Source organism: Passer montanus, unplaced genomic scaffold (assembly GCF_014805655.1).
Source record: "Passer montanus isolate IOZ18808 unplaced genomic scaffold, ASM1480565v1 scaffold101, whole genome shotgun sequence".
Classification (NCBI taxonomy): Eukaryota; Metazoa; Chordata; class Aves; order Passeriformes; family Passeridae; genus Passer; species Passer montanus.
In genome coordinates, this window is record NW_024356616.1 from 1,225,657 (window position 1) to 1,249,012 (window position 23,356).

Sequence of the window (23,356 nt, forward strand, 5' to 3'; positions counted from 1 at the left end):
CTGATTTGCTTCTCCTGTGTTTTGCTCATTTGGAATGTGGTTTGGAGAGTGTTTACCAACAGGTGCGTGTTGGATTGGTTTCATGTGAAACTGGTTTGATTCAAACAGCTGTCAGGCTGTGTCTGGACTCTGGAAGGAGTCAGGAGTTTTCATTATCATTCTTTGTAGTCTTCTGTCTGTATCCTTTCTCTATTCTTTAGTATAGTTTAGTATAGTATTCTTTAATATAATATAATAAAATAATAAATTAGCCTTCTAAGAACACGGAGTCAGATTCATCCATTTCCTTCTTTCAACGGGGACCCCAGAAACTGCCACAGGAGCCCCCTCACCAGCTGAGGAGCTCAGACCCCACCTTTACACCACGATTCAAGCTGATCCAGCAGTCTAAAACACTTTGCCTGTGAGGGCCCTCTTCCCATCTCCTGTCATCAGGCTCAAATCAACTATCTCTGCAGTTTCCCTCAGGCTGTGCTAGCACATAATCTCATTTCCCTATTCCCCATATATCCCTTCATCCATCCTTTTGCTGGCAGCTTTATGGTTTTGGGCAGTTTAGCTTTCCTCTCCTGCTCCTCCTTGTCTGTGACCCCTTTTCCAGCCAAAGGCCAGGGACCCCCCCACTGAGGAGCAGCAAGCAGAGACACAGGTGTGAGATGAAGGAAGGAACCATGGCAGCCCAAATGGCTGCAGCTTCTCTCAGTCTGTATTAAACTCTTTTTCAGAAGGCCCATTGGTTGGGTTTTAATCCTTTTAGTGTACACTGTGTTGATTTTTTTGCGTGCTGGCAGTTTCTTAATTAAATTGCCACGCAACATGCGGTCACATGATTATACCAATTTTATTATCTGTATTGGCCCTACTTGTAATCTCATCAAAAGAGACAAAGTTATTTTGGCTGGCCCAGCTGTCCAAACCTTGTGCAGAAGCCCAGTTCCATGGTCCTGCAGCCTCCTTCCCCAGCATGCTGTGCCCAGGAGCTGTGCCAAGCCAGACAGCTCCGGCTCCCCGCACGGGACCCCTGGCACTGCCGTGCCTGGCCCTGTGCTTGCTTCCTCCTGGAAACTTCCTCCCCTTTCCCACGCCCACAGGGTCAGCAGTGACAGAGCACAGCACGTGGCCAGCACGCTTCAAGAACCCACTTGTGAATTCCTGGACCTGCTGACCTAAACTACATCATCCTGGAATTTGTAATCGCTGCCTAACAACCTTCCAAATTTCTACTGGAATGGAACCAATCTATTTCTTCCTCTGTGATATAACAACATCCTCTGCGTTTTTTAAATAGACAGGAGAAGTATTTTCAGCAAATGCCTTCCCTTTTCTGCCTCTACTACCCACACAACAAACATTGTCAAGATCCCTGTGGTTTGCTGCAGAGCTGAACTCCCCGGCTGTTATTCCAGACACTGCTGGATGCCAATGTCCTTTTTCTCCCTTTGTAATTTTTGAAAAGCCTCATTTATAATTTATGGTCATTTCTATCAACTTCCCCTTTTTCCTCCATGAGTTAATTTTTTAAAAAGTGTCTACTCATGCTTTTGTCTTCCTGGGCACACAGAAATGTGTCTGCAATTCCCAAGTGCTCAGCTGAATTTGCACCCCCATCAAACTGGCTGCTCCAAAGCAAAGAGAGGCACATTACTCGTTTGGACATTGATTTGTTTACACATTAAGGCAACTACTGAGGATCTATTCAGCCAAGCAATCACTAGCTCCACTTCCTTATATCTGCTTATTCCTTCTACCATTCCACCTGGATGGCCAGGCTGACTCCAAGTGGGGATCCTGAGCATGAATTTTCTGTCTCAGGAATCACCATTTCTGCTGTGATCTTTAACTTTACTGCTTCCTATATTGGTTTTCACTGTAGTCAAAGTATCTCATGTCCAGCACACTGCTGGGTACCCTGTGGAGAGGAAATAACTCTCCTTAGAGTTAGGAGCAGCCAGGCTCAGCATCTGGCTCTCATGGTGCTGCCACCCACACACCTGTCCCCCACACCTGGGCACCACGGGTGCCTGCTCCTCCCTAAACCCACTGGCAGTCCCTTCTCACATCACCCCCTCACATTCCTTCTGCAGGTGGATCTTACCTTACATCTACACTAATGCAACAATGCATTTATTTGTTGGTATTATGGGATTTTTGCAGGCAATGTACCTCCCTGAGCAACCTGATTGAGCTGAAGGTGTCCCTGCTCTTGGTAGAGGTTGGACTAGACCTTTAAAGGTCCCTTCCAACCCAAGCCCTTCTAGGATTCTGTAAACATGCTTCCGGAAAGGGGATGCGGGGACAGAGTGAGCAGGCTGGGAACTTCTGAAGCAAGCCAAATTCTTGCTGCCCACCTGCAGCTCAAGTCCCTCATCCTGGGCCATGCTGCTCTTGGGGACTGATGTTTTGAGGTGCGGGTGGACTTCACCACGGGTACAGCCCCCCGTCCCAGTACCAGCAGGCATAGAAGAGTTAACACAAACACTGCTGTGCTCACGGGCGAGCCCAGCACCAGCCCCACAGCAGCAGCAGCAGCAGGATGGGATGTTCCCAGTGCATCCCCACTCTGATTTGTGTGGAACAAATCCCCGCAGCAGCGCGTCGGTGCCAGTCACTGCCGACAGCCCCGAGCGCACGGGGGCGGGTCTGTCACAACACACACCAGAGCTGCAGACTGCTGCCAAACACCCAGAACCCCCATCCAAACATGGCCTGGGAGTTTAAACGCTGAAGGCAGGCAGGAGTGAATACCTGGAACAAAGGGGTGCCCTCCTGTGCAGCAGGATCAGCGAGGGATGCTGCAGAAAGGCAAGAGCTGCAGGAACTCGTCTCCCAGGGACACTGGCCAGGGTGAGCCAGTGCAACCTTTGTTTGCTTTCATTCCATGCAGCTTTAATGTCACATCCCTTATGCCTCTCCACTACTGCTAACCCTGGGGTCCCATTTTCCCAGTGTGTTTTACTGCTGCTCTGAAGGACCTTTTAACTTCAGCTATTTTTAGACAGCAATAGGCCTCTGTGCAGAGGTACCTGGGAAGGGAGCTGTGCACAGGGCTTCATCTGCTCTGCTGTTGCTGCTGTTTAGCAATAGATTTTGACACTGGGAGTGCATTAAAAATAATGCTCAGCCATTAATGTTGACAACAGAGCAGTAACACAGAGCCTTGTAAAGTCCCATCCCATCTCCACTGGCTCCCACCGTGATGCAGCAGCTGCTGCTGCCCTGTGTGCAGAGAGAAGCACGAGCCTTGTGCCCTAAAAGCCTGGCACTCACCTATCTCCCTCATACACAATGGGTGGCCACGTTTTCCTCACCATATTTTAACTGGGGCAGTTACCACAACACAAATTGCCAAGGAATATCCGTGGCAGGCCTGCCTGTACATACAAAAGGAACAGAGCAGCACCTTTGTCATCTCTGCAACACAAATATGCCCTCTTTAGCTTTTTTCCCTCAAGCCAAGGTTCTTCTATCCAACACCAGCACAACCTTCAGGATAACAGTAATGTCTGAGCGGCCACAAAAACCCGTGATCACCACAGCAGAGCAGATTCCAGCAGCAGTGGGGAAGGACATGGCAACAGCAGTGGAGTGTCCCCTCCTCCTTCATCCTCTGAAGGGTTTACATCTCACTGCCACCAAAGCAGGACAACATGGCAGGTGAGCAGCAACAGTGGCAGAACATATGACAGAGATCATGGCCAGCAAATGTCACATTCCCCCCCATGATCACTGACATCAGCAGAACCTGGCACACAACAGCCCTGCCAGCCTTTACCTTCAGCTAAAGCACATCCTTCCCACTCCTCCATCCTGGAAATGCTTGCAGCATCTCACACAGGGAGCTGGGAGTAGAAACATAACATTCCAGCTCCTTGCTTTCTAGCACAGCATTTATTTTGTTAAATAGAGTATGTGCTCTTGCAGCACATTAATATTTCAGACACAGGATTGCCTTTCCGAGCACACACATCTCGATCCTTAAGGCACTAATGTGCCAATAGTAAACAATGTTTATTATTCCTTCAGACAAGCCATCCCTTCACATGTTTCCAGCCAAGGACAGCCCAACTGGAAGCAGATTGACCCCAGCACCACTCCAGCCCGTGCAGACAAGGAGCACTGATGAGGCTGTCGATACTGCTCCAGAGACAGAATGAGAAATTCCACAGCACACAGCTCCCGAGAGGAGCCAAAGGGCATGGCACTTGATTTGTTCTCCCCAGTTTCTTCTGCATTTGAATTTTAATACAGTTTGCCTCTGCCCTCCCCTGCTGCTCCACCACAAGCATTCCAGCAGCATTCCCTCACCCCATAAGGTGAGCTGACACTTGCACGGGCCCCTCCTGGGCTGCTCTTCCTCCAGACCTGGCATCTTCCTTCATTTTAAATGGAAAAATAAAGCACTCTCTGAACACCTGAAGCAATAAAGATTATGGAGGAAATGGAGAAGAGCATTACAGCAGCTTGAGGAGCAAATGTGGTGATGAATGTGCAGCTCAGGGTGAAATCTGAGAGCAACTTTGTATATGAGGTAATTTTCCTGCAGGATTTTCAAGGGGAAACATGAAAATAAATGGTAACATCTTCCTAATGGCTGTGAACACTTCTACATAGAGATGAGGACTCAGAGCTAACTAAGAAATCTTAGCTCTCTTTGTTTTAGCTTTTTCATTTACAGAGCAGCTCACCAAAGTGATTAATACAACCTCTCTCAAAGACAGAGCTGGAAGGAAGTGTTAAATTACAGGTAATCCAGAGGGAATCCAGCTCCAAAGAGGCTTCCGGCTCCAGAGGAAGGAAAGATGCAGAGATACAGGAAAGAAAAAACTCATTTCTGCAGCACAGACTTTCACTGGCATTGCAGCAAGCACAGCACATTGTCACCCCTTGGACCACAGTGGAACACAAGTGTGAAATACCCTCAGGTGTGAAATACCCTCCCTAAACTGTGCCTGCCCACCTCCTGCCCCACACAGCCATACATCACCTGCAGCACACAGATTCTTCCCCAAATAGCCACCCTGCTCCCTTTTTTAACTCCCAAGGAGGAAAGGGAGCCAGGGTAGCTCAGGGATGCTTGGCATGGCATGGCATGGCACAGCAAGTGCCACCCAGGGATTGCCTCAGCATCCGTATTTCACTGCTTTATTCCAGAGCAGGAGTGGGAAGTGAGTTTTCTGATACTTCAGGGGACAAATTAAGACAGCAATTTGCTTGAAGAATTAAAATATGCAAATGCACACTCTTTTGGGCACCGACACCAACCAGTAGGATTTGCCTCATGCCCAGCAGCAGCCCCTGGAGATGCCCAGCCCTGAAGGCTTCACCTCATTTGGGAACTCAGTCACTACCCCAAGGCTCAGCTCTGTCCTGGGGTGAACCCCCCAGACGAGGGCAGGACCTGGCACTTTCAGCAGCGTGGGAAGGAGAGCCAGGGTGCATCAGACACATCAGACAAAGCCAGAAACACAGATGCATGAAGCACATGTAATAAAGGCAGTATTTGCTGTATGTCAAGCTGGAAGCACAAAGTGCTGCAAACACTCTGATCCTTTTGTCATTTTTCCACTACACTTGCCCTTGGAAATAATATCACTTAATACTGCGTGACTGACATAAAGTCTTTTTTTTTTTTTTCCTGGCAAAGTAGCACAGAAGAAAAGTTATTGGTTGGTGATTTGGAGAAGGAGATGAGACAGTGATTGGAACTGACTATTCCTGTTTGGCAAGATAAAAACGTCCCCTTTTCATAGGCGGCTTCCCTCTATTTTCTTACAGAGAAATGTCTTATTTTGCATGCACAGAGAGCCAAGATTCCAGTCCCTGGCACAAGGGCTGCAGAGCTCACTTGACTGCGCTAGTGAGGCAGTGGATCAATTCCCTTTCTCTCCAGGCTGGCTCAGGAAGGATAAGGGTGCTGCTGACCAAAACAAACCCAGACAGAGCCCTGGCACCCAGCACCCCTGGCTGCACCACCACCAAGGGTCCTCAGCACCCATGGGTAGCTGGGGTGGTCACCCCCAGGGCTCCTGGAAGTGGATTTGCAGAAAATTCAGTCTTCTGAAGTTGATATTTCCCCTATGAAAATAATCAGTTTTTAACTATAAAGCACTTTTTAAAAGTAAGAAGAAAAAAAGGTGTGAAAATTGTGACCGGCTACTTTATAATTAGAAAGAAACAGTGAATTTTACACTCCTGCTATTAACTAATGGCCTGCAGCAAGGGCTGGCAGTCTCAGGCAGGATGGAGCCCCCAGTTCCACCTCCCTGAAAAACCTCAGGGCAAGTTTTCAGCCTCTCACGTGCCTGTGGGCTCTTGGAACCAGGGTGTCAGAAGGTTACCACAAGAATGAGCATCACACCCAGGACTGGTGACCAGAACAGACACCCCAAAGGGACACTGAGAGCAGCAAAGTGACACAGCCACAGGGCAGAGGCTCTCCCAGCCTCTGGGCCACCAGAGGGGACTCTAACTAGTCTTTACAGCTCACTCTGCTCTGTGTTATGCAACCCACCAGCAAAGGCTGGGAATGACATTATTGTGCCAAACATCCACAGCGTCTGCTGGGATTTCACAGCAGATGACAAACGAGCACAACACCTCGCACTAAAATACACAACAGAAAACAGCGTTGTTTTCCACATTTCAAAAACATCTGCTATGAATTAATGATTCAGCTCATACCTACAATGACAGGCGCAGAGGAGATGAGATTGGCTGAGCACCCCGTGGCTCACCAGGCGCTGCTCCTGTTTCTGCAGCAATGCTCCTGCCTCCTGCAGGCAAAATTTGGCATCCACGGTGCCCGGTATCAAGACCTGGAAGGTGTCCCTAAAACTGCAGCCTTCAGCTTCACAGAGCTGCCAGGGATCTGTGCTGCACACAGAGGGCAGCCAGAGGAGCACTTACGGAGGAGCTCCTAAGAAATTCACCAAAACAGACATGTAAAGTGCCCTACAAGCAAACGGACATTCTTGTTCCCATTGTTAATTAATGCAGCACAGCATCCTCAGATCGTGTACATTAAGCTTCCTGCACATTCTCCACTGGCCACACAATTGTCTAACTCGTATATCAGCTGCAAAACACTCGAGTCAAGCAAATGCTTGGGGTAACTTCATCTTCCAGGTCCCTGTGCACAAACTCTGCAAACATGAGTCTTCACGTAACCAAAACCAGAAGCAAAGCACACCTCCCCTGAGTGCAGAAGTCCCTCATCCCCTGGCTCATCACACAGAATCACAGAACCATTTAGGTTGGAGAAGACCTCCAAGACCACCAAAATCAAACCAAATTATTCCATATTATCCAAATACCTGTATTATCTCTATATTGGATATGATGAATATACATAGTGAGTATAGTTTATTCTCTATATACAAACTATGTTTTATAGATAATGCAGACATGCATCACTTCTGGAGTCCTCCAGGACAGGCTGGAGCATCTCACATATCCCCATGGGAGGATGGTCCCTTGTGCACGGCCACTACACAGTGACCCTGCACCTCCTCTGCATTTGAACCTGAGAATCTGTTCTCCCAACAGGTGAACACCAAAAGCCCCTCAATCCTGGCAGGATATACACCCAGGCAGTGGGTTTCCTTCCCTGAAGGATTTTACAGCATCACATCCCTCCATAATTTCCTCCTTGTTTAATAGGAATGCCTTTAAGTTTGTTTTGAAGATATGCAGTGCTGTTAATTGCTGTTCTAACATGTCTCTAATAATCCATCCCTTCTAATTATTCATTGCTCACTGCTTCTTAAGTGCTTAAATACATTCACAAATTCTAATCTATTCTCTGCACAATCAGAGATTCCTACTCACCAAACCACAGCACAGCACATTTAATACAACCTGAGCTTGTTTTGCTGCACTCTTAATTGCTCTCCTTGCTAACTGTGCTCCCTTCAGTCCTGATCAAATTGCAGGCTGACTTGGCAAAAACAGAAGAAAAAGCCAGACAGGCAGCAGACACCGCTGCAGTGACATCACTGACAGAGTGAGTGTAAAACCAGCAAAAACAGTTCTTCAAATGCTGAGTCTGCCAAGGAGAACAGCAAAGGTGGAGTGAGGGACCAAGAGCATCCTACCTCGTAATGGGCCACGCGCTGGGACTCGGAGATCAGCTGAGCACTGCACACCTTGCAGTAACTTTCAGTGAACAATTCTTGGTCGATGTCAGAGGATTTCATCTGTGCGTGACAGAGAGAAGAGACAAGAAGCAGAATCAGTTACAGGAAGCAGGCAGATGGGTCTGACAAGGCTCCTACAGAGCCAAGGGCAAGGCAACGCCTGAGCCAAGCAGTTCTTGTCAGCATGAGGGAATTAAACCAATGTTACACAGGTGTAAATGTGACACACAGAGAGTCCCCTCACATCCCCAATCCCTCCCATTCAGAGTCCCCAGGTTTAAGCACCAATAGCCCATGTCAAGTGCTCACTCCTCACCCTGGGCAGCTGTCCCAGTGTGGCCCCTTCGCTGCTGCAGCAGGAGCAGTGGGACACGAGTGCCAGGTGTGCCCAAGAACCTGAATGTCACACAGCACAGGTTCCAAACACAGCTGTCCTGCCCTGACATCCACACCTGAGCTACTTGGGAACGGCTGTTCTGCATCACCTTTCCTATCTAGGAACACCATACACAGAACCAGCTCTGACAGAGGTCGCTCGTGGCTCCAAACACGCTGGACCATTTGTTATACAACAATAAAAGAGCTTATAAAGACTTTTATAGAGAGGGCAAACAGCATCACAACCTGGAGCTGTGTTGTACTGTTGTACCTGTTATACTTCTCAATTTAGATGAGGAAGAGAATTGTTTGGATGATTTACTGGGCTGTGCTGTTCTCCGGCAGCTGTTTAAATATTTATGTGTTCCCCAGAACTTTCTACGAGGACACTTGCACCTTTAAAATCAGCTCTGATTCACAGGAACGCATTGCTTCTCTGTTCGTAGCCTCCTCCTTGTGCCACTGCAGGTACACAGATCTGAACTCACAATCAAGAGGTGCATCAGGAAGGTTCAGGCTTAAAACAGACTGAACCCAAGCAGAGCCAGAAAGCAACAGAAGCAGCTACATAGAGAGAATATTTAAAACCACCCTCTATGCAAAGTAAGAGGGAAAAGAGAGGCTGGTGCCTTCCCATTAATGCCAAGATAAAATCTATTAATTCACAATCATAACAAAGCTGAGTATAATGAAGACTGATAACACATGTTTTATAGAGCTGATTCCACTGACTGGGAAGAAAAATAACATGGGAATGAAGAGGCGATGAGATCCCATCAGCAGACAAAGGCAGGTGCAGAAGGGCCGGACGCTGCTGGGCTGTGCAGCGGAGCTGGAGGGGGTTTTGCCAAGCCCCCAGTGTCCTGCCATCCCACAGTTATTGGGGTCCCTGCATATTTAATGAAAACAAGCAGCTGAGCTGACAGCAGAGAGTGCCAGCCTGGAGAGACCAGCCCGCCCTGAGTTCCAGAAAAGGTTTGCTCAGGTGTTCTGGATTACCAGACAAAAACACCAATCTCAGAGCTCCTCTGCTGCTGTGCTTGCTCTTTCTTTGATTCTGCAAAGACATTTGCTTGTTTTCTCTTGCTATCTGCCTAGTTTTAATCCTCATTTACTCTGTCCAGAGAGATGTTGCATTGAGAAACTTTCAAAGATACCAAAAGACCCTTTTAGGAATACAAGAAGTGTTGCAAAATTGCATCAAAGGCAAAACAAAGTGGGAGGAAGAAATCTCACTTAACTCCAACGGACTGACACAAAGCAAACCAAAGAATCTCATTAAACCTCAATCCAGCAACCAAGCCAGAGACAGGTAACACCACCTTCATTTGCATGCAGCCTGCAATGCTAGTACAAACCCTCATTGCAAAAATCAGAGTAAATCAAAAGCTTCTCAGCATTAGTTCAGCATTCTGTGCTCTGATAACAGAAGCAAAGTCTGTTTTTCTCAAATGGAATCGTCTGTCCTCCTTTATAGCAGCAGGGACTGAACAGGCTTATCCAGGAACTGGATCTCAGGCATTTTCTCCAAGCAGCAAGTTCTGATACAGGTGTGGGATGTGGGATGTGCTCCGCTCGATATCCCAGGTTCAGCACCAAGACAACACAGTGGTTCTGCTTAGGATGTGACTGCTGTGCACCACAATTCACATGTAAATATTGGAGTTACCTAATAAAAGTCTCTCTGGAACAGGAGACCCTCACATAACCCAGAAGCTGCCACTCTCCTGCCCTGCTCCCAAATCCTGGCGTGCCTTCCCCACCAGCAGAGCCTGCCTGGCATGGCTGGAGCACCTCAGTGAGGCCTCACCCTGCTCTCTGCACAGCACAGCCTGGCACCACCTTGTTGCCACATTCTCTTCATAGAGAAAAGCAAGGCACAATTCTTCCCAGGAATATTCTGGGTTTCACATTCTCTGAACATCAGAGAAAGGGAAAACACAATTCTTCTCACTAACTGTACCTGTGTTGTGCCAAAGTAAAATGCAATATAGAGATTGTTTATCCAAAGTGAAGATGTTTTGTTTCCTTGGCCTATCAGGGCCAATAAAGTGTGTGTGTGTTGGACTGTCACGAGAAAATCAGAGAAATTAGTGCAGTTCTGTGAGCAGACTGAGTGTGTTCAGGTCAGATGCAATGTATATAGTGTAGTATAATAAAGTAATTAATTACCCTTCTGATGACAGAGTCAGATACATCATTCTCCCTCCCCTCATTGAAGTTGCCTTTGATTTACAATTCTGCCTTGCTTTGGCCTCCCCAAGCAGCTCCTGGGATCCCAGGGCTGTCTCCAAAGTGCCACACTCCCATGGAACCACCGCTGGAAGGATGGGGGACCCTTCTCTGCCAGGGCAGGCCAGGGACCAGCTCTCTTTGCACAGGTGAGCAGCAGCAGCTCCTGCTTACCCAAAAACTCCCTGTGCCCCCAGGAAGCACAGCAAGCCCAGGACTGCCAAAGCCTGCAGGACAGCAGGGTCCCCTTGGCCAGGCACAAAAATGTGTCCTCACACCTGGGATTCTGGCAGAGGGTTTCACTGTTGATTTTTCCAGGCATTGCTTTTTTATGGTGATGAAAAGTACAGCAAGGCAGAGCAGAGAGGGATGGGGATTAGGAAGAACAAAAGAACAAATGGAAGTAATACCTCCTTCATGCTTTTGCATGAATATATTAGGCTAAACTGCTACGAGGATTCAAGCATACGTAAGCTTGGCTACTTAAAATAATTAGAAAGCTCTGGTAACAAAAACTGCTCTAGACAAAATTAAATTTTAACAAAAAATAATAGATTCACCTTAGCAAGGAAGATTTCCACACAAGCAATCCACTACCAGCACCCATTTATAGCAATCACCCTTGCAAAGTTGCCACTGAAACCAAGACAGCCTCAGAAGAAGTTTAAATTCAAGCACGAGTCAGTGACTTGAGAGAAAAATTACCTGTCCCACAGAAATGCAACAGAGGAGCAAAAGTCTCTTCCCCTCCTCAGCAGCCACCAAAGAATGTCCAGTAACACAGTGAAATGAATGCATGAGCTGCATGAACATGCAGTGACACCAATGCCCCTCTCCACACAGGTTTTAAACTGCCACCATCCCCAGGGTGGCACCAGCTGGTCCTGCACAGACCCCAGGGCAGGTCCAGGGCTGGTATTTCCCAGGGGATCTGCCCAGGAACTCTGTTACATGCAAGAACAAACTCCTGCTGCCTACAAAGGGTGGTGCAGAGATGCCACAGCAAGGCTGGGTGATGGCTTCTCTGCAGAGCTGCAAGGGCTCCCCTCTGCAGCAAGAGGCAGACATGAAACCCTGAAAAAGAGCACAGCTTTGAGCTGTGGGTGCCCAGCCTGAAACCAGCACTTCCTCCTCTCCAGAAAAGCTCCCTTTGCCATTTCTATCTCGTCTCAGATGCACTTGGCATTACCCTTCTGTGGGTTAATCCGAGCTGTGATTTATTAACTTCTTCTGCCTGCAAGTGTGATAAAGGGAGTTCATAAGCAATTAATATTTATGTATTTCTAATCACTTAATACCACTGTGACTCTCTCCCTGCCCACACATGCCTAACTACTCCAGGAGTGACCAGCCCTCAGCTGATCTCACCTCACAGCCCATCTGTCAAAATGCAGCAGGGAAGGGAGGAGTTTCCCTGCCACCAGCATGTCCTGGGCTCTGAGGGACATTCAAGGGCAGCCAGAGTGCTGAGCAGGGTGGGACATGTCCCTGAACACTCTCAGAGACTTTTCTTGCTGAGAATTGAAGAACTAACACGGGGTTCAGGGACACAATCTGACATGCTGAGCAGAAGCACATTGTGGTATAAATATCTGAAACTCCTGGTGTCCTCCTCCTCAGGTGAGGACATGAGGGGCCTCTCCCAAAAATGACAATGGCCTTGTGTCCTTCAGTGGGGTTTGTTATGGTCTCCTGTGCCACACTCCAGTGCCAAGGCCCCTCCCTGCTGCCATCCATGTCTCTGCACACGTCAGCTCAGCATCTCCAGGAAGGGCTCAGTGTGTCACAGGAGACCTCGTCTGCACTACCTGGGGCCATATGGTTGCAATTCTCCTCAGCAGTTTCAGTGGCTGTAACAGCTCAATGAAAAATCAATTCCACCAGATCAACGCCAGGTTTTGGCAGTGTCCAGAAAGGTGCTAACTAAGCTGTGCTAAATTTTAGAGGATGGCAACCCACAACTGACATCAGAGACATATGCAAAGCCAAATTCCTTTCTAAGGAAATGTTTGGCACCAGCTGAATCCCTCCAGGTGGGGTCACGTGCTGAATGTGTCCCTGCCACACAGGAGAGTGGTGGAAGTGCCCTGGAATTCCTGCACACATTCATTTTTTCTATTCCCCAATCGAGGACAAGGAGTGTCATAGGAAACACAGGGTGCAGCAACTTGGTTTTCTCGAGTCAAGAGGAGAGAAGAAAAATGTGGTCTCTTACCTGATTTACTCTTGAAGACCTTTTTCCAAAATTAACAGCCTCCAAAATCTCCACGCCAGAGCACAAGAGAAGCAGCAACTGAGCATGTGCATGAATGCCAAATGAAAACAACAAGCCAAAAATTAAATGTCCTGATTTTCATGTTATGAATTATTTGTGGCTTTTGCTGCTGTCACTCTCCCATGGATTAACATCTCGTGTAACACCTCCTGTTTTTGTCTGTTGTTTAATTTGTCTTGCAATAAAAAGAAAAAAAGCCTTTACTAATAATTAATGTGCTTTGAGCAACTCTGTCACTGCACTTACATTGAGGCATCTGAAGAAATGCAAAACTGCCTTTTGAAGTGCCTGATTTCCCAGCACGACAGGACAATGGCTGAGCCTGTTCCATGAGTGCAGTTCTCCTCCTGCTTTCATTGCCTGGAGACACTCTGGGTCTGGAGGTCCCAGCAGCCAGGAAAAGGGCTGGGATGGGGCAGCCTGGGCCAGTTCTGGGCTCCTGGCTCTCCCTGGCAGCCACAGACAGGAGAGGACAGGAGAGCCCATCCCATGGTGATGACAGCATTCTGCAGCCCACCCTGAGCTGGTGCAAGAGCCCAAATTCACAGCCATGGGATCTGCAGCCTCAGCCTGGACCAGCAGCTGGATTTCCTTGCTGTCCTTCCACAGTCCCAGAGAGGGCAATGGAACACAGTCCAGATAATCCTGTGTCCCAGAGGTCGTGGTGGTGTGTCCCAACCCACAAAGAGCTCCTCACAAGCCACATCTCCAGAGGATGTGTGTGCTATTTTCAGTTTTTGCCATTCTCCTGCCAAACCAAAGATGTTCCACGTCCCTCCAGCTGTGCTGAACATCTGCTGTCTCCACCGTGCCTCACCTTCCCTGCAGTTCTTGTTTGGTTTGGGGTTTATCCCAACTCCCTCCATTCCCTAAATCCTCTACAGAGTCAATTTGCTTCAGTTCTGCACTGAGCCTTTGATGCATTTGGACACGCTTTATTGGAGCCTTGAAAATCAGAACGAGATTGTGTGTGGCACGAGCTGGGGAGCAGGAGAGATCCTGCACGTGGCTGCTGCATGTGTCAGCACAGAGAGGAGAGGTTGTGGAGAGCACCACGGGGGAGACACAGCCTCAGTGCCACCAAGGCTCAGCCTCAGCACCCCAAATGCCTCATTTCACACCATCTCCCCCAGTGCAAGCAGGAAAGTTGCTCATTTGCTGGGGTTGACCTCTTGATAGAAATGCCCAAGGGAAACGAGGCTCAGCCTCAGCACCCCAAATGTCTCATTTCACACCATCTCCCCAGTGCAAGCAGGAAAGTTGCTCATTTGCTGGGGTTGACCTCTTGATAGAAATGCCCAAGGGAACCAGGCTGGATGGGCCTTGGAGAAACCTGGCAATTTCCTGGGAATTGGAACGAGGTGATTTTTAAGGTAGTTTCTAACCTAAACCAGGGATTCTGTGTTTGCCAGGACTAAGAAAGCTACAGTCACACAACAACAGTGCCCCCTCAGTGGACGGAGGTGGTGTTTTTGGAAAGAGCCTCAGCTTTCATGCCACTGTGGGGAGGAAATTGCCAGGGATGTCTCACTGAATTCCCACGACTCATGAGCTCTGGGCTAGGAGGAAAGCTGCCAGATGTTCCCATCTCCTCACCCAACCATCAAGGTCCCATTTATACAAACTGAACCAAGCAGGCAAAGAGCCTGATGAACACATCAGGAGGAGCAGTGTTCTGTGGCAGAGGGAAGCCAGGAGAGACAGGCAACACCCTCCAGGCAGAACAACAGCAGGGCCACGTCTCCAGTTGTGCCTCTTCAGCCCCACCTGCACCAGGCTGGGCAGCACAGCACCCACCTGATGGGGGGAGCAGAAGCAGGAGACTCGAGATTATGGGGGGCACAAAAATCCAGCTGGTGACTTTGTGACCTCCTGTTTGAGGCAGGAATGAAAGGCAAGCAATGGAAATTACAGGCACACAGAAGCAGAGAGCAAAGGACAGATCTGGGTGTGCAGTGCAGACAAGCCCTCCATGCCCCAAAGAGCCTCAGGGGACACGAGGGAAGGACACTGTCAAGTTTAGAGGGAGACACGCTGCAATTCTGCAAGTATCCCAAATATCTACAAATGCAAGTGTCCCATTAAGCACATGAATTTTTCTAATTATTCACACTACATCATGTAGCAGGGTTTAATTGCAAACATGTGCTGATTTGAATAAAAATACGTTTTTAAAAAAAGAGAGATTGATATATTTTGACTGTTTTAATACAGTTTGCAGGAACTCAAGGGAGAGCAATCAGATTTCGTGCTGCAGGGTAGCAGTTGACTCTGTGTCCTGCACACTTCAAGGACAGGGCTCTGTCACTCACTCCAGCATGGCCAGGTGGCACAGCTCAACCCTTAGCAGTGGGGACAGCCCAGAAACCTCCTGAAATAAGCACTAAAGCAGACCTGTGCAGGCTTCACAGAGACTACACTGGAGACAGAGGGGCAGCTGGAATCAGAGGCAGAGGGGAGGGACTCACTCATATTAGGAAACTCAGGAAAAGAGGGACCTTGATCCAGGTCCCAGCCACTGCAGGAACAGGCTCCCCAGCCTGGGGAGAACGCCTGGTCCAGCCCAGCCTGCCACCTCCACATCCCGGTGCTCTCCCCTCCCCTCTTCCTCCCATCCCAGCACCTGGGTGTGTTTTTGGCAGCTCTCGGTGCCCCCAGGGCTGCTGGGGGCCCGGGCTCCCCAGGGACCCTGCCAGGCGTCGGGGGCAGCGCGGCGCCTTGCGGGCTCACACGCCAGAGCCGGGGTTACCATGTGATGCTCACGGTTGCCATGGAAACGGTGGTTTCTCACTAGAAGACACATAAATAGTCTCGGCACTGGCTGAGCGTGGGCGCAGCCAGGCTGGGGCACCCCGGCACCCGGGTCACTGCTGCCTGGCCAGGCCCTGCACACAGCCAGGGCTCCTGCCCTGCCCCCTCTGCCAGGGCCACACGCTCATTTTGGGATAAGCAGGACCTACTTTTTCCCAGTGGCTCCCTAATAACATGGAAAATGGCAGGAAGCGAGGCAAGCTGAATCCCAGGCCGGCAGCCCGTTGCCTCTGGTACTTTGCATAATCAGGGCTTGTCAGTCCCCATCAGCTTCAGCTCAGAAACCCAAGAGGAAAAGCCATGTAAGGTGGCAACAGACTTAGAAGAAGCCTCCAGAGAACAAATCTGTCCATCGCTGATGGGGGATTATTTTAATTCTGGATCCCTGATAAAAGCCTGCATGCTTGCCTGGCTGGCTAAGCTAAAGCACCTCTTCCCAAAACCACAATCAGGCTCAGCAGCACTAACCCCAGATCGGTTTACTGTCACTGCTGACAGCACTCAATGCTCTCTACCCAGGTTAGCGAGAGCACAGGCAGAGATGCTCCAGGTTATCCACGAGCTCTCAGCCGCGGTGAGCAGGTGGGCTGAGCTCCTCTCTGCTCCCTGGGATGGCTCCTCTCCCACCCTGTGCTGCCAGCCAGAGATGACTCACCGACTGCCACCTGCTGAGGATTTACAGGAGCTCGGGTGCCACCAAGGCAGCTGAGCAGCTCCGGCCAGGAGCCCTCCCTGCCTGCCATGACTGATGGACTCTGCTCCCCTCAGCCACAGCTCCCTGCTACAGCAGAGCTTCTTGTCATCAATGGAACGATTTAGAAACAAGATAGCAGGAATGCCAATGTTTCCAGTCCCCCAGTCTGCACAGAGCAGCTAAACCTCTGGCCTCATTAAACTGCACATCCAAATTCCACATCCTCTAAAGGGTATCGGCAGATTTCATTAAACTCCTTCTTATTATCATGTAATCTGTCAATTAGCTTCGTGAGCACTAGCAAACAAGGATCTTTATCTTAAGTAAAACATAAAACATTTGCATCCTTCCTACAGCACTTTATCTTTGCCCATCTTTGATTAAGAAAAAAAGAAAAAAACAAATCCCTCCTTTTGTTTGCATTTGCTTTCTTCTAAGATGCAGGAGCATCTCCCACTCTCAGCCACAATAAGCAGAAGCATGCTGGACTTTTAAGTTTTATGTCAGACCTGTCTTCCTTGGGCTTGGGAGCACCTCAGCAAGCCACACAGATAACTCATGTTTCATTTTCTCCTTCTGGAAAAAACCACCCTTCTGTCCCTTACCAACAGATGAGCAACGAGAAATGTTTCATCAATGCCCACTGCAGTGCTCCAGCCCTGTGTGCCCAAGGGTCCCCAGAAATGCAAATTGTTCTATTTTGGTGAGAAATTAAACTGCCACTGCAGAGGGGCTGGAGCTGGGCAGGCACTGGCTGCTCCTTTCAGAGACCAGCTCTGACTCATAGGTTTGGAAAGGTCTCCCTTTTCCTGCATAGTCTGGGGACTCCAATTCCTCCAGTATTTATGAGGCATCCCCTGTGGTACTCAGAAGCAACAGACAGGCATTAAAACAAGTTAATGTGTTTCATATACCATCAGTTTTCCAAGTGGAGTTTGTAGGTTATCCTGCACGTGTGGCTGTCAGCCTTACGGTCTGGCTAGGAGGAAAAAGGGCTCAAAAATGCTCCTTGTATGTTCTGCAAAGCCAAAATCATCCCAGCTGCTTTGCAATGTCCTGTCTAACCCACTGCTGGAGCAGAACACTATGACCTGGCTCCTCACATCCCTCTGTGCTCACTCCCCTGCTCCCAGATGTGGGGACCTGTGGGAGCAGGCAAGGGGAGCAGCCCAGCACCTCCTCAAAAGGCACAACAAGCTGAAAGGGCACTGAAGGCCTCTGATAATTAAACAGAAAATAACAGGTCCCCACACTCTGTGTGACTCCTGCCCCCGCCAGACTGCCGTGAACTACAGCTGCGTGCTTGAAAATTAGCCGGATTAATTATTGCTACAATTAGTAGTATTGTGAATCATCTCTGGTGGCAGGGAATAATATTGTCATAAACTTGTCTAATTGCTCAGTATTTCCAAATGAGCAGTTGAATCTGCAGTTATCATCTTGATGCTTTCACTGGTGACACTGTAGGATGGAAAACACAGAATTGATTAATTAGTTTTCATTTTAAGTCAAACTAAACTCTGGCTTCCCTCTGCCACGTGCTGGCACTGAAGCCAAGATTGAAGCTTGGAGGTGGAAGGCACCCTCAATGTCCTGAGATCCAGGGTTACAGCTGAGAGCAGGGGAATTGCCAGAGAACCCTGCTCACAGAGCCAGGCCACAACAGCTTCTGCCTCGAATACAATCAGCTCACATGGGCTCATTGTATATCAAATAATAGAGGGGCTTGCACAGCATTCTGCACAGCAGCAGCTTTAACTGACTAATTTATGGTTTCAGATGCTGTGGGTGTTCAATTCCACCCCGTTCCTGGGGGTTTCTGACAAGCCACTCCAGGTGCTGCAGATCCAGCACTCCAAGCTTTCCCGCTTTTCTCGGAGAATTTGGAAACCAGAGCATGTCTCACCTTCACAGCTCACTGCTGGGTGTCATGTCTCTGGCTGCATCCTCCAAGACAGCTTTAAATACCAACGTCTCACTTCACCACCAGGTCCACCCACTGGTTTTAAGCGGCTGGATCAAATTTAGGAGCAGTTTTGAGTTCCCAGCGCAGTTCCCCACATCTCCTTATGGTTCCTGTCACTTTCTGAGAGCCGTGGGTGCAGCTCCACCACACCCAGCTCACGGGCAGTGGGGAACCTTGCCCAGGTGCCCTTTGTGACACACACAAATAACATGTATGTGATATATAAGCAAGTAGATCAAAGCAGGAGACAAGTAACACCTCTAGGGCCTCAAGTGCTGAGGATGATAAACTGGAAAGGTTTATTTATATCTCACACCTTCAGGATTTGTTTCACCAAAAAAGATGCATTGGCAAAAAAACAGGTCTAAGCTTAACTATACCTTCTACACCATTTCCCCTTAAACAAAGCAAAGCAAATATATTTCTGCTTCAGAATTAAGAGCAGCAATACTCCTCTCCCCTATTGCTTTCTAAATGAAGCTCCTGAAAACCCTTTTTGAAGCTTCCCAAATTCATTTCCAGACCCGCTCCCCGCTGTGCTCAGGAGAAATGGATTGAACAAGCCTTTTGAAGAGCAGCTGCCCGTAAGCTGCTCTGGGGACAGCTCAGCTCAGCTTTTCCCGTGTCTCCTGGAAGCAGGACAGACACCAAAACTCCCAGGAGCAAACCTGCATGTGTAGGCAAAATGCTGCCATTGGGTGAGCGCTGCACCCGAGGTTTGAGTCCGAGGCAGCCAGGGCTGGCAAAGTCACCCAGGCTCCTGACAGCACAATAAAGGCCTAAAACCTGTCAAGCATTGCACAACAGGCAAGTTTTGATATTGCAAATATTCATCTCCAGCCATTTCTAGTTAATGAAACAGAGCAAACTGTCGAGGAAAATGGGAACATTACAGTAAAAACAACAACAAATTAAACTCTAATGCAATTAGAGAGTAATCAGGGATCTATCCTCTGGGAGCCTTTTGGAACTCTGGGTCTTTCTCAAAACCTGATCCCTCTGCAACTTTATTCCTTTGCAGTTAATAAGGAAGAAGTGAGTGGCACGGCCCCCCCGGCTCCCTGCAAAAAGCCATCTTCTGCTCTGCAGGAGCAGGAGGTGCTGGCAGGTAAAGCATTCACACCTCCGGGCCGAGGAAAATGCAGGTGTCAGCAGAACAGGGTGCAAAGGGAGAACAGCAACCACTGCCTGTGCCTGCTGCAAGGTGACCAGAAACACAAAGACCCAAATGCTCTTGTGTACGAGCCAGGCTGAGCAGGCACGAGCCGACAGCAGAGCACAAGCCACCCCAGAAAACCCTTTGTTTTCCTGCACACAGCTCTGATACAAGCCACAGCCCAGAAAAATAGGTATTTAATACCTCTGGAGTTTTTAAATGTACTCACAAAGATACTCCTCTATATACCTTAACTAAACCTCTCAAGCTTGCTGCAGGACAGCCTTTGGGCATCAGTGGTGCCCTGGGCACCCAGAGGTGCCCCAAACCTGCACACTGCCTGAGTGCCTCCCTGACACCCCAGAGGCAGGGGACGTGGAGCGTGGTACTAACGAGGAATCCAGGAAATCACAGGAGGACTGCAGCGAGGAGGCAAGGAAGCACTGTCCCACGAGCAGGGCAGCCTTTGAGCATCAGTGGTGCCCTGGGCAGGGCACAGGGAGCCCCAAACCTGCACACTGCCTGAGTGCCTCCCTGACACCCCAGAGGCAGGGGACTGTGAAGTGTGGTACTAAGAGGAATCCAGGAAATCACAGGAGAACTGCAGCGGGGAGGCAAGGAAGCACTGTCCCATGCAGCCATTTCTCCATCCAGGCTCATCCACACGGTGCCTGAGGGTTACAGCAAAGCCTGGCGCTGTTAAACCCTCCTCTGGGGGATGCAGGCACACTGAACGCTCTCTTCAGAGGGTGAGGTGGCAGGGCATGAAGAAAAGCTTTCTCTCCATTCCCTGAGGCTGCTGCTATTCCTGGGGGCAGCCCCATCTGCATTTCACAGCTCCAGTACTTCTCAGCAAGGGGTGTTTTTCATGCTTTGAAAGGAATAATGAAGCAGTGTCCTGCCATATGTCCTGCTATATGTCCTGCTACCTGCCCAGCAGATGTCAGGGAGACAACCCCTCTGTGTTCAGCAGAGGAAGGGAGGTGGGAACCCTGACCTTCAACTGTTTCTGTGCCTAAATCTGCCCTTGGGACACCCAGAGCCCCATTCTGGCCTAGAAATTGGCCCAGTTCTGATCTCTCAAACCAGTTCTGGATCTCAAGTCACACCTCTCTCCTTGGGAGCTTAACCCAGATAAAGTGAGAACCCGAAATCCAAAAGTGCCCAGGGCAGCAGTCCAAGGACCAGCCCCAGGAACCCACAGCCATTTCCAAGATGGTTTGAAGAGCCTGCCTAATCGTGAAAGAACACCTTGCAATGGAGAAGGGTATGATTAGAGACTCACAGGTCTCAAAAATATGCCAACTTTTGGTAAAAGTTGCTTCTTGCAAAGGGATAATTCTCAGCAAACCCCCAGTGTTGTCTGCCCTTAACCACTGGCATGAGGGCTGTCTGTTGGGGGGCTTGGGGATCTTCCCTCCCTCCCTGCAGGGAGGGATTACAAATCCACCCCCAGAGCAGACCAGGCATCAGCATTCCCAGGTAAATCCCCAGCAAAGAGGGAGAGGTGGTGCAGGAGCCATAAATCCCCAGAGAGAGGAAGCCAGCTGTGAGCAAGGTGCTCAGTCAGCAAGGACCAACTGGCTGCACCAATTCCTCTGCAAAGTGGAAGCAGCAAATAAAAACAAACCCAGGCAAATATCAGCAAAACAACTCCTTATACAGACACTTTTCAAGTGGGGGCAGTCAGCAATGCTGCCAGTAGCTGGGGAGGCCTCTCAGGGTGCAGCACACCTGGGAAAGTGAAAGGCAGCAGCACTGCACCTCCTCTGTGCTGCCAGGCAGAAAAGCCAGAGGGAGGAAGGCTGGACAAAGAAGAAAAGTTAAGACTGAGCAACTCAGAGGCAAGGAAATTGACTTCTGAAACACCCCAGCCAGCCAGGCACATGCAGAACCATGGTGCAACGTACAGACTAGGATCAATTACTCGGAGAGACTCAGAAGTGACTAAGAATGGTCAGATAAAATCAATTGTGAGGACTGGAAATCACCTCAAATTTTGAAACTGTCCCACCCCAGGATGTGACCCAGCAGCAGGATGCTCCCCAGGGACAGCGGTGCAGGAGGTGCTGGTACAGGGACACTTGCACCAGGAGGTTTATAACCTACAGGTCTACACTATTCTGAGAGTAATAAAGGATTCCCAACCTCCTGCTTCTGATAAAAGCAGGGGGAAAGACCCATTTGTACTCTAGAAAGCTCCTGTGCTGCCTCTCCTTCCTGTCCCTTCCTACAGCAGATGAGTCACTGTCTAGAACCTTTAGCAAAACACCTCTTACTGTTTATCAGGTCCCTGCTCCTCCCTGCCCCACAGCACGGCGCAGCAAGTGTCAGGCAGTGCTCCAGGTCACCATCCCCTTCCTGGGGAATGACGAGGAACCCAAAGCTGAAGCCCCTCTGCCCAGCATCCCCCTCTCTCAGCTGCTCCAGCCCAAGAGCATCCCCCTGCTCACCTCTCACCCTCCAGGGCCGGTGGTTGTGTTTTGCACGTGCAAACAGCACAACCTCACGCAGAAAACGCAAACTGATGGTTTCTAACTCAATGCTCCGCAAATCTTGCTCTTCACCAAATACCACACGCTCGGGCCACTTCAGCATCACGGGAGGTTAAAAGGAGCGTGTGGCCATCCCAAGGACGGCCACCCAAGCATGGTCAGCGTCAGGAACTAGGGGGGCACTGCCCAAACCCGGTGTCACCCACTGAGGTGGCAATGCGGACAGCTCGGGGGGCAGCTGCCAGAGACCCTTCCCACAGCCAGAACCAGGCGTCATTTCACTCGCTCTGTGCCAGGGACAGCCCTGGCTGGGCTCAGAGCTCCGGACGCCCCCAGTGCAACACGCGTGGCCAGGCAGCCCCCGGAGCGATCCCCTCCAGCGCTGCCCCAGGGACCGCGGCCCCGCGGCCTCCCTGCAACCGCGCTCCTGCCCTCCAAGCCCTGCTGCCTCAGGAAGTTCTCCCAACTTCCCAAACAACGCAGAGAACAGGCTTGTTTTCCTGCATCTGCAGACAGCCACGCTCGCACCCCAGCAGCCCCGGGAGCTCCCGTTCGCCGCCGGGCCCAGAGCTCATCCCGGCGGAGCGGCCCGAGCTGCACCTCAGCAGCGCCGGGGCCGCTCCCTCAGGGTCCCGCGCCCGCAGGCCTGGCTGCTCCGCCCGCCGCCTCGCACACAGGTGGATGCAGCATTCCCCACAAACTCCGCCGGGAGAGCAGCCCAGGGCTCGGCGCGGCTCTGGAGCACCGGCAGGGCGAGCGCCGGGCACCGCCGGGGGTGCGGGGTGGCACGGGGGCAGAGCCGCCGCTCCCTCACGGGTCGAACCCGCATGCCGGCTCCATCCGCAGCAGCGCCGGCAGCGCCCCGGCAGCCAGACCCAGCCGGCACCGGACCGCGCTGCCACCGCTATTAACAGCCGCCGGTTCCTCTGCAAACTTTCCTCCAACTCCCATCAACAGATCCCCGCAGCCACCCCCGCGCCGGCCGGCGGGCCGGTGCCCGGTACCTTCGTGTCCGGCCGGTGCCTCCGCGGCCGATGGGCAGCGCCTCCAGGGCCGGTGCCTCGGGCGCGGCGGGGCCGCTCCAGGACCCCCGCAGCCCCCCCCGCGCCGGCCGGCGGGCCGGTGCCCGGTACCTTCGTGTCCGGCCGGTGCCTCCGCGGCCGATGGGCAGCGCCTCCAGGGCCGGTGCCTCGGGCGCGGCGGGGCCGCTCCAG

At 50.5% G+C, this 23,356-nt stretch overlaps 1 protein-coding gene across 3 annotated transcripts in view; it reads right to left on the minus strand.

The window, feature by feature from the left end:
* Positions 1–23,295, minus strand: part of ZMAT4 (zinc finger matrin-type 4) — a 46,888-nt gene extending 23,593 nt beyond the window's left edge. For 2 of the 3 annotated variants that reach the window (XM_039716848.1, XM_039716863.1), the window contains exons 1-2: positions 23,147–23,221; positions 8,094–8,195 (exon numbers count right to left, since the gene is read on the minus strand). In XM_039716848.1, coding sequence (XP_039572782.1) covers positions 8,094–8,195 — 102 coding nt within the window. In that variant the 5' untranslated portion in view covers positions 23,147–23,221. Of the gene's footprint in view, positions 1–8,093; positions 8,196–23,146; positions 23,222–23,275 lie in introns of those variants that run through there. The other variant, XM_039716856.1, reaches the window with a different exon arrangement.
* Between the last annotated feature and the right edge of the window lie 61 nt (positions 23,296–23,356).